The following is a 14,766-nucleotide window of genomic DNA, read 5'->3' as shown; positions in this document are numbered from 1 at the left end:
CGAGCCGCTGGTTTCCGGCGCGCAGCGGTAGCGCAGGCAGATATAGAGCTATAAAGTGTAAGAGGAAACCACCCCCGGAACAACTTCCGGGCCCGTTTCAAAGTTTTCCTCCGGCTTCCAAAATTGAGGTGAACATAGAAGCATGAAAAGATTTGGAAACTTCTGTGAAAGAAACACTCTTCACCTCGACTTCCGGGCTCTTTTGGATTTTTTTATTTTATTTATCGAGTCATCAGCAACCAGTCAATTATATTACATTTCTAACAGGACAAAGGAAACAAACAGACAAAATACAAAAATACAAATACAGAATACAAAATTTGTGAGTTTGGTAGTTGATTAGATGTCCTTTGACCAGTATCTGGCCACTTGGGAGTGCTTTTGGATTGAGACATGGAACAACAGATTGAAAAATAGTAACCAATTCAGGTGATGGGGTTAAAAACTGGAAGCTGTGATATATTAATGACACGAATAGTATTATTATTAGGATATTACTATTGGGATATCCAGCAAAGAATATCCTTTGCTGGATATTCTTGTTCTTATTTGGATGTTTATATATTCAATATTATTTTATGTTTGGGTTGTTGTAGGTTTTTTCGGGCTATATGGCCATGGTCTAGAAGCATTCTCTCCTGACGTTTTGCCTGCATGTATGGCAAGCATCCTCAGAGGTTGTGAGGTCTGTTGGAACTAGGAAAAAGGGTTTATATATCTGTGGAATGACCAGGGTGGGACAAAGAGCTCTTGTCTGTTGGAGTGAGGTGTGAAAGTTTATTTTATGTTTCTTTATATAGTGCTTTTCTCCCTTAAAATGCTTCAAAGTAGACTATAAGTATTAAAAGATCAATATATTCAGAAAATGCAGTTAAAAATAGGATGTTGTGATATATTGATAACATGCATAGTATTATTATTTGGATATTATCTGGATATTCTTATTTGAATATTATTGGGAAATTATTATTAGTATATTAGTTAGGATATTACGTTACTTTAATTTTTGTATTATTATATTTATTGTGTCTCACTCCCCCCCTCTAAAAATACTCCAAAGCACACTATAAGCATTAAGAGAATTAAACCTACAAGAGTCATTTATTTTATTTATTGTGTCAGAAGCGTATTGAGAATAGCTATAATGTATAGAAAAACCACAAAGATTAAAACCAATTTAAAAGACATGAAATATTTACTGACAAATGGTAGAAGACACAAGTTCAAACAAGAGATTTATTTTTTATTTCATTAATAATTATAAAACTTTATAAATTTATTACAAATCTTTATTACAAAATAGCACACAAAGATGTCATACATAAAATAAAATACATCAACATGAAAATAATAACATTATATAAACCAGGTGTATAAATTGGATAAAACAACCTCTATTAAAGTAGAATCAAGTTAAAAAATCCATAAAATCAATACAGCACCCTAGGTAAATGCACAGAGAATGTAAATATAAAGTGCTAAGTGATAGACAATACAGACATCTACAACATTTAAAAAATAATTCTGTGCATGAAACAAAATGCGAATCCACAAGTTCAAATCATGTGATTTTAGTATTTTTATTAGTTTTTTAAAATTTTTATACCTCATGTTTAAATGTTCTATTATCTTATGGTGAATTTGTCCTATTGTATTTCATGCTTAGTCATATGCTGTTTGATTAATGTTGTAGTTTATATATGTAAGGCATTGAATTTTGCGAGTGTTTTTTGTAAACTGTTTTGTGTCCCTCCCCAGGGATGAGAAAAGTGGTATATAAATATTGCAAATAAAATAAGCAATCAGGAAGCAAAGGTGTCATTATTGCAGCCTCCTGTATGGACAATTTGGAGCATTATAAGTGTATGTGAATATGAATATACATATATATATGTATGTTGTGTATATATGCGTATGAGTGCATGCAGTGGGTTGGACTAGATGGCCTATGTGTTCTCTTCCAGCTCTATTATTCTATGATTCTGTTCTGGATACAATAAATTGAATTCTTCTTCAGCCAGAAGCCTAGTCTATTTATTTCCATGGCGCTCTTCTTCTGCTCTCACTGCATTCAAGGTTCTCCAACTTTTTGAGCTGCAGTCCTCTCTTGGATCCTGAAGGGGGGAAATCATTATCATTAATTAGTACTAATAATAATTCATATTAAAACTTTACTTATATTCTGCCCTCTCTTCCAGAGGGGATTCTGAAGTTTGGTTTGAGATGCTTAATTTTTGAATGCTATACAAGGCTCTTCCCCCTCATGTAGCATATAGGAACATGGGTTTTATTGCACACTCCTCATGCTTGAGGGCAATAAGCTAAACGTTCCCTTTGCTGTGGGCACCGATATCTCACCCAAAGCCACTGAAGAGGCCAAAGGCGATTTTCAGACAGTGCCTCAAGAGGCAAAATCTACAGGTTGGACTTCTGCAAATTCGATTATTCAGGGATTTAATAATAAAAGTGTTTTAGGAACCTTTCGTTTTTTCCCCATGCAATTCTGTGCTCAACTCCCAATGAAAGTCCAGCATTATTATTTAGATATTATTATTAGAATATTCTAATCATAAAGATATAATAATTAGGATATTATTTATGATTCTTTGGATATTAGTATTATTTTTGGAAATATTATGATTCTTTGGATATTAATATTTGTATATTATTATGACTGTTTGGACATCAGGCACACAGAGAGAAGGATTAGTTGATTGCATCCAGCCAAAAGATTGCCGTCTGGAATTTGTTTTATGCTCTAGCTTGTTGGCTGGGTAGGTTTCCTGATATTCCAGGTAACTACAGTGAATTTTAACATCATTTAAAATTAACTTATTGATTCTTGTGAATTCTTTGTGAAGTCAGATTTATGTTTTTATATTAGATATAATTTAAATTAATTTTTAAGTGGGTTGCTTGGTTGTTTGATTTGTTATGTAGGTGTAAACTTGACTTATGTGCGTTTAAAGTGATATACAATCACTTTTTTGGGACTTGGGTGGTCGGTTAATGTACTTCTATTTCTTATTGTATAGGCATTGAATATTTGCTTTCTGTCGTTGGAATCCGTCCTGAGTCCCCCTGGGGAGATTGGACAGAAAACAAATAAAGTTATTATTATAATATTCCTATTATTAGGATAACATTAATTGTATTCTTCAGATATTATTATTTGGGTATTATGATGATGATATTAGTATTATTATGATTCTTTAGATAGGAATCAAGGTCAATCCAGTCACTTCAAGGATGCCATCCATCCATCTTGCCCTTGGTTGGCCCCTCTTCCTTTTTCCTTCCATTTTCCCCAGCATCATTGTCTTCTCTAGGCTTTCCTGTCTTCTCACGATGAGGCCAAAGTACTTCATCTTGGCCTCTACTATCCTTCCCTCCAATGAGCAGTCAGGCTTTATTATATATCAGTATTTGGATATTATAATTATTTAATTATAATAATAATTATAATATAGTATTTGGATATTATTGCAAGGGTTATTATTAGATTATCATTATTATTAGTAATACTGAGATAAAACCAGCACGTTTGGAAAGAGTTACTCTGAATGATGGATAGATAATGCACTCATCACAACATCATAATATTACAACTATAAGATATAATTATATTGTAATAGGAATAATTTAGAAGCCTGCCAAAGTCCAAAGTGTTTTAAAATGTGACCTTAATGGACTACAACTCCCAGCAGCCCAGTCAAGTAGGGGATTCTGGGAGCTGTAGTCCTCCCACTGTAACTTTTCTAAGATTTGGACCAAATACCTGGATTTTTAACCTGGATAAAGCCCTCCAACCCCCTAGGCATGGACACACATATCTTCGCCCTGCTATACATTGCTAGACTCCTCTCCTAAACACAACTTACCTCGTGGCCACGTGCAGACAGGAAGTGGGCCGCTTTCCAGAGGCCTTTTTATAGACCCATGCTCGGTATGGGGTTCCCAACACCAGCATCGCCATATAACAAACCTTCTGCGGCTGCGCGTCCGGTCCGCCGTGAGGAAAATCTCGCGAGAGTTTGCGGTGAATAAATACTTTCGGCCGCAGGCTTTCGGCCTTCTAATCGAGATCACGTAAGTGAGGGGTTTTGTCAAAGAGCCGGCGGAAAGGGGAATCCGCTGCCATCGCGCGTTTAAATCGACTCTCGCGGGTTGGGAATGGTTGTCAGTTTCCTAAGGAGTTCAAAATGAGGATGTTATCTGTATTTATTTCCCCGGGAGCTGTTAGACACGGGTTCAAGGCTGCATTCAGACGTGGATCCTTTGTTTTGGGCCTACTAAGGCCTTAATATATACAAGGCATGAATCATCTGGATTAGTAGGCCATGGGAGTGCTAAATTGATCAGGAAAAACTGGATTATTTCTTATTGGGTTGGTTTCTGGGCTCCTACACTGCCATATAAAATCCAGATTAGATTTGAACTGGATTATCTGCTTTGGTAATCTGGATTATACAGCAGTGTAGAAGGGACCTGGGAAGAATAATATTGAAGATCCTTTTTTATAGGATTTTAACTGATTTTTTTAACTGCTGTTTGTGTTTAGTTATGTTTTGATATTTGTATATTTTAAATCCTGGGCTAATGCTTTTACGTCAAGCCACTTTGAGTTCCCTTTGGGGAGATAAAGCGGAGTATAAATAAATATAATATAATCATTTACAGCAAGCTTAGAATGCTTTACTTTGATTATTTTAAAATACAAGTTGAATAGCTCGCATCTGGGAATCCAGACTGTGCAAAAATAGAGCCATATTTGTAGCCTTTGTTAGATGAATCAATATCAACAAAATTGGATGCATGGACAAAATTATTTGAAATATTGTTTCGATGAATAAGCAATGCTGAAGTTTTAATATTGAATTGACTAAAGACAATGTATAGTTTTCTGGATTTGACATGGAAATAGACTCTTAAAACCCCATATATAGGAGTAAAATGGGTTTTATTAAATATGTTATTAATAATACCCCAAAAGTAAGTGTGAAAACTAAAGAAAATTGCAAGGCTTAAAAGAAAAATCGGTTATTTTAATTTCAACAATGTTTTCCACAATAAAGTGAAATAAGGGATTAAAAATACATTATGAAGATCCTAGAAATGTGCTGATTTAAAGCAAAGAACCATTACCTTTACTCTTGAAGTGTATTGATCAGGTTTTAATTATATCTTTGTAAATATGTCCCATTTTATAATTGTATTTGGAAGTAAATCCCATGAAACGCACAAGGATGTTCTCTTAACAATATTGTTTTCTAAAATGGATCCCCAAAGTCTAATTTTTCTCATGTATTACCTACTAAGGGTAGCTTCGCCATTTTCTGTTTATTTGTAGCCATGCCATGGATTTCGCTTAATAATAATTGTATTTTGTACCTGCCTCTCCTCATGATTTGAGGCAGGTTACAGAATAATTAAAACACATAAAACATTGTAAAAATACTACAAATACACATACTAAAATGTATTTCTATAAATTGCGTATTAAAATACAGAAACAGATTAAACAAAGGACGCAAGTTTAGAATTTGCCTTTTGTGGCCTGGATCAGTTGATCCAGAATGCAAGTGTTTATTTATACTCCACTTTCTCTCTCTACAAAAGAGACTTGAAGCAGCTCACAGTACAACCAAATGAAATACAATTAAAAAATATAGAAGCAAAATTAAATATTAATGTTATTAAAAAGTAACCAGTTAAAATCCTTAAAGACTATTACAAATGTAATCCAATTGACCAAGAATCATCAGTTAAGAACTAAAGAGGACTGACTGCTATAGAAGGAAATTATAGTTGGCCCTTTGTATCAATGGCCATTATTATTATTATTATTATTATTATTATATTGTTATTACAGGCAGTCCCCAAATTACAAACCTCTGACTTACATACAGGGTTGAGACATCAGGAAGTGAGAGAAAACTGCCCCCTCTCCCCAAAAAATGAGACATTAACTTCTGGAAGAGTAATCATGGGAAAAAGGGGTCTCTGCTAAAGCTTTATCACTAATCCTTGTTTCCATAACAAGCCATATTTTCCAAAATCAAAATCTCACAGAGACAAAAAGTGAGGGGAAATCTTTAACAGAGGAACAGACAGCAAAACAAACACCACAGCTGTATATGTGATTGGTTGGGGTTACGCTTAAAAATGTACCCGTTTCGACTTAGGACCTATCTTTGTGACTTGAGGACTGCCTGTAGTATTACGCTTATTTATACCCCGCTTTTTCTCTTCATAAAGGAGAGACTAATCAACTCAATTAAAAGCATTTCAATGCAATTTACAATCTAAATATGTAGAAATATTGAAATAGACTTAAACATCAATGCAATTAATTAAAATTAACAGTTAACATCCTTACAACTGATTGGAAACCTATTCAAAACTAAAATCACAGCATCCCATGTCTTGATCTTAAAAACCTTTAAAAGCCTGCCTGAGTGAAAAGGTTTGAAGGCAACCTGATGTGGCCCTTGATGGGAATGAGTTGGACGCGGAGGCTTGTAATGAAATGATGATTCCTATGTCTTTTTTTCCTTTTGGCAGCAAATGGCGGACGACGCCGGTGCTGCGGGAGGAGCTGGAGGGGCTGGTGGTGGCGGAGGAGGAGGACCGGCGGCCCGAGGCGGCTTCCGGGGTGGCTTTGGCAGCGGAGGCAGAGGCCGGGGCCGCGGAAGGGGCAGAGGCCGGGGAAGAGGACGTGGGGCCCGTGGAGGCAAGGCAGAGGACAAAGAAGTGAGTTGGACTCCATCCTTTTTGTTCTTTCTGTACTTAAAAGTTCGAATTGCACTGTTAGGGGCAGTACACTGGGGTCTGAAAGCTATGCACCAGTGGAAACGTGGCCACAAAGCTGCTAGTGATGAAGCTGTTGAAAACTCTCCATTTTTTAACATCGTGGAAACCCTCTTGTTTCCTCTGGAAATAAGATCTAGCACGATGCCCATAATATAAGCTCTACTACCAAAACGTAAGCCATGGTTAATACTGTAACACAATTTTTGTTCCTGGCTTATCAATGTCATTTTCTAATTGGCCCTATCTTTAAAACATGGGAAAAGTTTATTAAACTGCAAAAACTTTTGTTTCTGCGAGAGGGACATCCTGCAGCACATTTTGCTCTAGTTTTTCAATGAATATCTCATAGAATCTCAAGAAATCCAACCTAGTTTGTGGCAGCCACAAAAATGTTTCTGGGGTATAACAACTACTTTCAAAGTAAGTGCCACACAATTACACAGGAATAAAACTTTCAAACCAGGAGCTCACCCCCCTCCCCAAATTTTGTTACATGTTGATATAAGCCCTACTACCACAAAAATAAGCCCTGGTTAAGATCATCTCATCAGCCAGGCAGATGCTTTGTCTGGTAGCAGCCAGTGATGGCTGTATTGAACTATAAAATAATAATATGAATACATAATTGAATATAAATACCATAAGTAATATTCTTGGCATAATATGACAGTGTTCCAGAAGAGGATGACATGGCTGCATTTGAATCAGTGCAGATTTTTATATGTGAATAAATGTAGATTGTTGAGCATGAATCAATGTAGTTATACATGAAAAAGTAAGGTGTCTCCTGAAAGTAAGTCCTAATACGTCTTTTGGAGCAAAAATTAATATAAGAGTCGGTCTTATTTTTGGGGAAATACGGCAGATGTGATCCAAAGCTGCCATTTATTACGTTTTAAATGTATTGATCATATCAATTGACACTTCATAGCTTGGCAATGAAGGCTCCGAAAGACTTGGATGCCTTTCCCATAAAGTCTTCTTTGGAGCTAATGAGATTAGTAACTTTTTTTCCTTTATTTTTGTTATTCCATCTTTCTCCCAATATAGGAGACTCAAGGTGGTTAACAACTAACATGGGGCATTGCAGTTAAAATAAAGCAAATGCATATAACATTTTACTGACGTATATTGGCAGGAGAGATATTTAGCAGTTGCCCATTAGAGCATTAAACAACATCCACATGCAGCTGTCTCAAGTGCTTGCGCTTTTTGTTTCGATTTTTGTACTAGATGTGTCTAATTTCCAGCCTGTCCTTGACCCAAAGTGAGATGTAAGGCCCCTACAAGTTGCATTTGGCATAAATGACTTGATAGAATGTTTTGGGTGGGCAGCTTAAAATGGTTCGTTTCTATCCCTGCAGTGGATTCCAGTCACCAAACTTGGTCGCTTGGTCAAAGACATGAAGATCAAGTCCCTGGAAGAGATCTACCTTTTCTCCCTTCCAATCAAGGTATTGCTCTGGGTGGCTTTGGGGCATCAGTATTCTTAAAAGTGCATTGCTTTCCCTGGGGCTTGTTGCAGTAATAGTGATTCTTTCTCAGCGGCTGATGAGTCAACAGTGTTGCTTTTGCAGGAGTCTGAAATCATTGACTTTTTCCTGGGCTCCTCTCTGAAAGACGAGGTTCTGAAGATCATGCCGGTGCAGAAACAGACCCGTGCCGGTCAACGAACCAGGTTCAAGGTGAGTCTTTGGGGTCCCTCCCCCTTCCACAAGCAGCATCTCTGCATTTTGCCTATTCGTTTTGTGTCTTATTTAATACTAAAGAAACTCTGCCAGGATTTCTTAGAACAGCATGGAGCTGCTAATTCTGTTCCCTTAAAGCCCCGAATGCTGAGTTTAGAGATGTTTAAATGGTCCCATTAGGAAATATATATGGGTGTGGGTCAGCTACAACTCCCAATATCTGTCATTGCTTCCATACCACACCAGTACTTAAAAGTTGACATGATGTCAAGTTTGGTCCAGATTAATTATCGGTGGCCATGATACAGCTCTCTGGATGTGGGTGCCATCCTGGAAAATAGAGACATGCGCAGGCACGCACATACGTATATACACACAAAGACACATTTGCTTTTACATCAATAATATAATAATTAATTGATTTTTATAACATTATTTACTATTATATTAATTAACATTATTATTATTGTATAACATCAGGCATGGGCAAACTTCGTCCCTTCTGCCTGTTAGGAATTGCGGGAATTAAGCCCCAAACACCTGGAGGGCCAAAGTTTGCCCATGCCTGAGATAAATACATATAGATTATTTGAGTCGCATGTGGGCTGAGAAAGGCGGTATACAAATACAGTAAATAAATAAATAATAGTTGCATTTCAGCTGCATGAGTGACTTGACTTGTGGTTTCCCCCCTTCAGGCGTTTGTTGCCATCGGCGACTACAACGGCCACGTGGGCCTTGGTGTCAAATGCTCCAAAGAAGTGGCCACTGCCATCCGGGGGGCCATCATCTTGGCCAAGCTGTCCATCGTGCCAGTCAGGCGGGGCTACTGGGGCAACAAGATCGGCAAACCCCACACCGTGCCTTGCAAGGTAGCCGGTCGCTGGAGTGGCTGTATCCACATGAAACCATTGGAGAAGTCTCTCCTTGTATGAAGCTGATCTTCATCTTTTGTTGTAGGTCACCGGTCGATGTGGCTCAGTTCTAGTGCGCCTCATCCCTGCACCACGTGGTACCGGGATCGTTTCTGCCCCAGTTCCCAAGAAGCTGCTGATGATGGCTGGCATCGACGACTGCTACACCTCGGCCAGGGGCTGCACAGCTACCTTGGGCAACTTTGGTAGGTTTGCTGGCCCCAATTAGTTAAGAGAGTAGAGTTAGAAGACATTGGCAGTGAATCAAGGGCAGTGTCTCCCCTCTCTTTGATACTTTTTGCCTGCAGTGTATTCAGTTCTCTAAGGGAGGGATTTACAGATACTACCTTCGTAGGGCCAACCCTTAATACTGTATCTAGCCTGGTAAAATTAGAAACACTTTTGTGTTCGAAAGGAGAACGAGAGCCTTGTGGGCTTGCAGTGTGTCTCATTCTCTTCAGCAATTTTTAGATTGCAATCTGAAGGGCTACAGTGTTCTCCGGTGACTATGAATCCATGTCATTATTCTTTAATTATTTATTAATTATTATATTTGTTGACATTGCTGCACCCTAATAGGAGACATCATGATGATAATAATAATAGTAATAACATAAGTAGCGTTTTGTATTAGTATATATTGCAGTCTCTATGACTATCATTTTTATATTTCAATTATTGTTCTTAATATTTTAATAATCTTAATTAAAATATCTGTAATGTAAATTATGGCCCCATACTATGACCCATACCTTTTAAGGGAGGAGAGCTAGGCCTGCATTAGCTTTTAAGGACCTATATTTCTGCTAGGAAAAAGATGGGGATGGAAGGGAGTCATGGCTGTCAGCTGATACAAAGGCAACCAGAGTCTTGTTATTTTAAATGAATTCATATGATATTTGATCAATTATGAGACGCCATTGGTGGTAAGATACACACTAATATCAGTACCATCAAAAGGAGAGAAAATGAAATTGTATGAAATGTTTTCCAATCTGATGTAAGTGCTACACTTTGGGGTATGCTTTCAAACCCTCCCAGCTCTGCTCAGTTGCGCATGATGCCAGTGGCGCTGCTGTCGTTTTCCGAGAGGGACAGCAACTGAGTCCCTAAATGCACGGCAGTGGGACCTGACCCTGTGGTCTCCCTGTTCCTTTCCGGACTCAACAGGTCAACATGCAGGGAACCTGCATGTGCTTAGCAATGGCGATGCAGTTGGAATCTCTTGGGGATTCACGAGTTGTCATTGACCTGTCATTCCTTTTTCCAGCCAAGGCCACTTTTGACGCCATCTCCAAGACGTACAGCTATCTGACCCCCGACCTCTGGAAGGAGACAGTCTTCACCAAATCTCCATATCAGGTAAGGAAAACGTGAGATTGGGAACGATGTCTTGGAATTACCTTTTATTCCTCCTCCAAGAGCTGGGGAGGAAGACCAAATCGCAAGCTATAAATATATTAGCTAGTGTGATACTGAATTGTTTATTTCCCTTACTGCAAATTGTGCAAGCATGGCTGTTTCTTTGGATAATGATCCTTTTTCCTTTTCTGCAGGAGTTTACTGACCACCTGGCGAAGACCCATGCCACTCGAGTCTCTGTGCAGAGAACCCAGGCAGCCGCTGTGGCCACTACTTAAGAGGAAACGCTTTTAAGACGAAAATGTTCAATAAAATATCAGAACCAAGCGATTTTTAAAACTAGTCTGTCAAATACTTCTTTGATTTGGTGGGTTCTTTCAATTGGCCAGCAGTCTTTATGGGGAAGAAAATGTTTACCGTATGGGCAGCAGTGTTTGTAATGAAGCCCATAAAGATAATAATAAAGAGCTTTCTTCTGTAAGAACACAAGTGTATTGCCTACTTGCACGAATGGCAGTCGCTACTGGTAGAAGCAGATGCACAAGAGTGGGAGATGGGCAGAAAGAACTCTGCACATGCTCGGAGACAGCACGCATTGAGTAGCCTTAGCATGGGAGGCTTTTTAGACTAATGCTGATTGGCTGTCATTGGCAGCACTTCTCAACATTGAGGACTTGGGCTGGCCATACATAGACTCAATAGAGTTGGAAGGGACCATTCAAACCAGTGTTTCACAACCTTCCTAATATCGCAACCCCTTAATACAATTCCTCATGTTGTCGTGACCCCCAACCATAACATTTTTATTGCTACTTCATAACTGTAATTTTGCTACTGTTATGAATTGTAATGTAAATATCTGATAGGCAGGATCTTTATTCACTGGACCAAATTTGGAACAAATACCCGATATGCCCAAATTTGAATACTGGTGGGCTTGGGAGGATATATGGGAGTTGTAGTTGGGATTTATAGTAATCTAAAAACAAAAACACTGAACTCCACCAACAATGGAATTGAACCAAACTTGACACACATAAGTCCCATTACCAACAGAAAATATTGGAAGGGTTTAGTGGGCATTGACCTTGAGGTTTGGAGTTGTAGTTCACCTACATCCAGAGAACATGACTCAAATGATGGATGTGGACCAAACTTGGCATGGATGCTCAATACGCCCAAATGTGAACACTAGTGGAGTTTGGGGGAAATAGAGCTTGGCAATTGGGAGTTGTAGTTGCTGGGATTTATAGTTCACCTTCAATCAAAGGGCACTCTGAACCCCACCAACAATAGAATTGGGCCAAACTCACCACCAGAACCCCATGCCTTGAAGGGAATTGCTGGCGTGAACCTCCCTCCAGTCTCACACGCTCTGCCTCGCCCCGCACAAGCCCACCTTCAGCCTTCTCTGCCAGAGGGGTTCCTAAGGCCATCAGAAATATGTTTTCTGATAGTCTTTGGCAACCCCTCTGAAACTCCCTCGTGACCCCCAGGTTGAGAAACGCTGATCCAAGCCCATCCAGCCTCAGCTTAATAATACAACCATAGAATTGGAAGGGACCCCTGGGCTATCTAGTCCAACCCTTCTATCAGGCAGGAAAACATCCAATCCCTCCCAACAGATGGCCATCCAGCAGGTTTCTAAACCTCACACTTTTTATTTCATAGAATCAAGAGTTGGAAGAGACCTCATGAGCCATCCAGTCCAACCCCCTGCCAAGAAGCAGGAATATTGCATTCAAATCACCCCTGACAGATGGCCATCCAGCCTCTGCTTAAAAGCTTCCAAAGAAGGAGCCTCCACCACACTCCGGGGCAGAGAGTTCCACTGCTGAACGGCTCTCACAGTCAGGAAGTTCTTCCTAATGTTCAGATGGAATCTCCTCTCTTGTAGTTTGAAGCCATTGTTCCGCGTCCTAGTCTCCAAGGAAGCAGAAAACAAGCTTGCTCCCTCCTCCCTGTGGCTTCCTCTCACATATTTATACATGGCTATCATATCTCCTCTCAGCCTTTTCTTCTTCAGGCTAAACATGCCCAGCTCCCCAAGCCGCTCCTCATAGGGCTTGTTCTCCAGACCCTTGATCATTTTAGTTGCCCTCCTCTGGACACATTCCAGCTTGTCAATATCTCTCTTGAATTGTGGTGCCCACAATTGGACACAATATTCCAGATGTGGTCTAACCAAAGCAGAATAGAGGGGTAGCATTACTTCCTTATATCTAGACACTATGCTCCTATTGATGCAGGCCAACATCCTATTGGCTTTTTTTGCCGCCACATCACATTGTTGGCTCATGTTTAACTTGTTGTCCACGAGGACTCCAAGATCTTTTTCACACGTACTGCTCTCGAGCCAGGCGTCCCCCATTCTGTATCTTTGCATTTCATTTTTTCTGCCAAAGTGGAGTATCTTGCATTTGTCACTGTTGAACTTCATTTTGTTAGTTTTGGCCCATCTCTCTAATCTGTCAAGATCGTTTTGAATTCTGCTCCTGTCCTCTGGACTATTGGCTATCCCTCCCAATTTGGTGTTGTCTGCAAACTTGATGATCATGCCTTCTAGCCCTTCATCTAAGTCATTAATAAAGATGTTGAACAGGACCGGGCCTTGACGGAACCCTGCGGCACTCCACTTGTCACTTCTTTCCAAGATGAAGAGGAAGCATTAGTGAGCACTCTCTGTGTTCGTCCACTTAACCAATTACAGATCCACCTCACCATAGTTTTGCCTAGCCCACATTGGACTAGTTTCCTTGCCAGAAGGTCATGGGGGACCTTGTCGAAGGCCTTACTGAAATCCAGGTACGCTACATCCACGGCATTCCCCGCATCTACCCAGCTTGTAGCTCTATCGAAGAAAGAGATCAGATTAGTCTGGCATGACTTGTTTTTGATAAATCCATGTTGACTATTAGCGATGACTGCATTTGTTTCTAAGTGTTTGCAGACCGCTTCCTTAACAATCTTTTCCAGAATCTTGCCCGGTATCGACGTGAGGCTGACCGGACGGTAGTTGTTTGGGTCATCCTTTTTTCCCTTCTTGAAGATTGGGACCACATTGGCCCTCCTCCAATCTGCTGGAACTTCTCCCGTTCTCCAAGAACTCTCAAAGATGGTTGCCAATGGTTCCGAAATGACTTCCGCTAGTTCCTTCAATACTCTGGGGTGTAGTTGATCTGGCCCTGGGGACTTGAACTCATTAAGAGCGGCCAGGTATTCCTGGATGACTTCTTTCCCAATTTGGGGTTGGATGTCCTCCAATCCCTCATCCACTCCATCTTGCTGAGGTTGAAGACTCTCTTTTTGTGAGAAGACCGAGGCAAAGAAGGCATTAAGTAGTTCTGCCTTTTCCCTATCCCCTGTCAGCATTGCCCCATCTTCTCCTCGAAGAGGTCCTATCGCCTCCTTGTTTTTCCTTTTTCTACTGACATAAGAATAGAAGCCCTTTTTATTGTTTTTAATGTCCCTGGCAAGTCTGAGCTCGTTTTTTGCTTTAGCCTTGCGGACCTTTTCCCTACAGGTGTTGGCTATTTGTTTGAATTCTTCTTTGGTGATTTCTCCCTTTTTCCACTTCTTGTGCATGTCTCTTTTGTGTCTTAGCACAGTTAGAAGTTCTTTGGACATCCATTCTGGCTTCTTTGCACTTGTCCTATTTTTTCTCTTTGTTGGCACGGTTTGCAATTGCGCCTTGAGTATTTCACTCTTGAGAAATTCCCATCCATCCGTAACTCCCTTGTCTTTTAGTATCTGTGTCCACGGAATGCTGCTCAGCATTTCCTTCATTTTTTGGAAATCAGCTCTCCTAAAGTCCAAAATGCGGGTTTGACTTGTCTTAGTTTCGGCCTTCCTTTGTACCTCAAATTGCAGGAGCACATGGTCACTTGCCCCTAAGGATCCTACCACTTCGACCGCATCGATCAGGTCCTCCGCATTTGTTAGGATGAGATCAAGAGTAGCCAATCCCCTTATTGCCTCTTCTACCTTCT

At 39.8% G+C, this 14,766-nt stretch overlaps 1 protein-coding gene, 1 long non-coding RNA gene and 2 other non-coding genes across 4 annotated transcripts; 2 read left to right on the top strand and 2 right to left on the bottom strand.

The window, feature by feature from the left end:
• Nucleotides 1-1,222: 1,222 nt before the first annotated feature.
• On the bottom strand, nt 1,223-4,034 carry LOC132781942 (uncharacterized). The gene is made up of 2 exons (XR_009632019.2): nt 3,882-4,034; nt 1,223-2,114 (listed from the first exon to the last, which is right to left on the bottom strand). It is a non-coding gene; the product is annotated as an uncharacterized lncRNA (long non-coding RNA).
• LOC132782234 (small nucleolar RNA ACA64) lies at nt 2,269-2,398 on the bottom strand. The gene has a single exon (XR_009632067.1). It is a non-coding gene; the product is annotated as a small nucleolar RNA ACA64 (small nucleolar RNA).
• A 2,530-nt stretch (nt 4,035-6,564) lies between the features above and the next one.
• RPS2 (ribosomal protein S2) lies at nt 6,565-11,116 on the top strand. The gene is made up of 7 exons (XM_060786524.2): nt 6,565-6,753; nt 8,178-8,267; nt 8,391-8,498; nt 9,200-9,373; nt 9,462-9,621; nt 10,686-10,777; nt 10,972-11,116. Exons 1-7 carry the CDS (start codon nt 6,568-6,570, stop codon nt 11,053-11,055), a joined length of 894 nt encoding a protein of 297 aa, XP_060642507.1. The 5' UTR covers nt 6,565-6,567; the 3' UTR covers nt 11,056-11,116.
• On the top strand, nt 10,447-10,587 carry LOC132782222 (small nucleolar RNA SNORA64/SNORA10 family). Its single transcript, XR_009632056.2, has one exon. It is a non-coding gene; the product is annotated as a small nucleolar RNA SNORA64/SNORA10 family (small nucleolar RNA).
• Nucleotides 11,117-14,766: the final 3,650 nt, after the last annotated feature.

Source organism: Anolis sagrei, chromosome X, assembly GCF_037176765.1.
Source record: "Anolis sagrei isolate rAnoSag1 chromosome X, rAnoSag1.mat, whole genome shotgun sequence".
Lineage (NCBI taxonomy): Eukaryota > Metazoa > Chordata > Lepidosauria > Squamata > Dactyloidae > Anolis > Anolis sagrei.
Note: the sequence above shows the minus strand (reverse complement) of the source record. Positions and strands in the feature narration are given on the sequence as shown.

What these genes read in the sequence shown, in the direction of transcription:
- RPS2 (XM_060786524.2), top strand. Translation starts at nt 6,568, where the DNA reads ATGGCGGACGACGCCGGTGCTGCGGGAGGAGCTGGAGGGGCTGGTGGT. An exon ending in GTCAACGAACCAGGTTCAAG is followed by an intron (nt 8,499 to 9,199) that starts GTGAGTCTTTGG and finishes TCCCCCCTTCAG; the next exon opens with GCGTTTGTTGCCATCGGCGA. An exon ending in AGCTACCTTGGGCAACTTTG is followed by an intron (nt 9,622 to 10,685) that starts GTAGGTTTGCTG and finishes TCCTTTTTCCAG; the next exon opens with CCAAGGCCACTTTTGACGCC.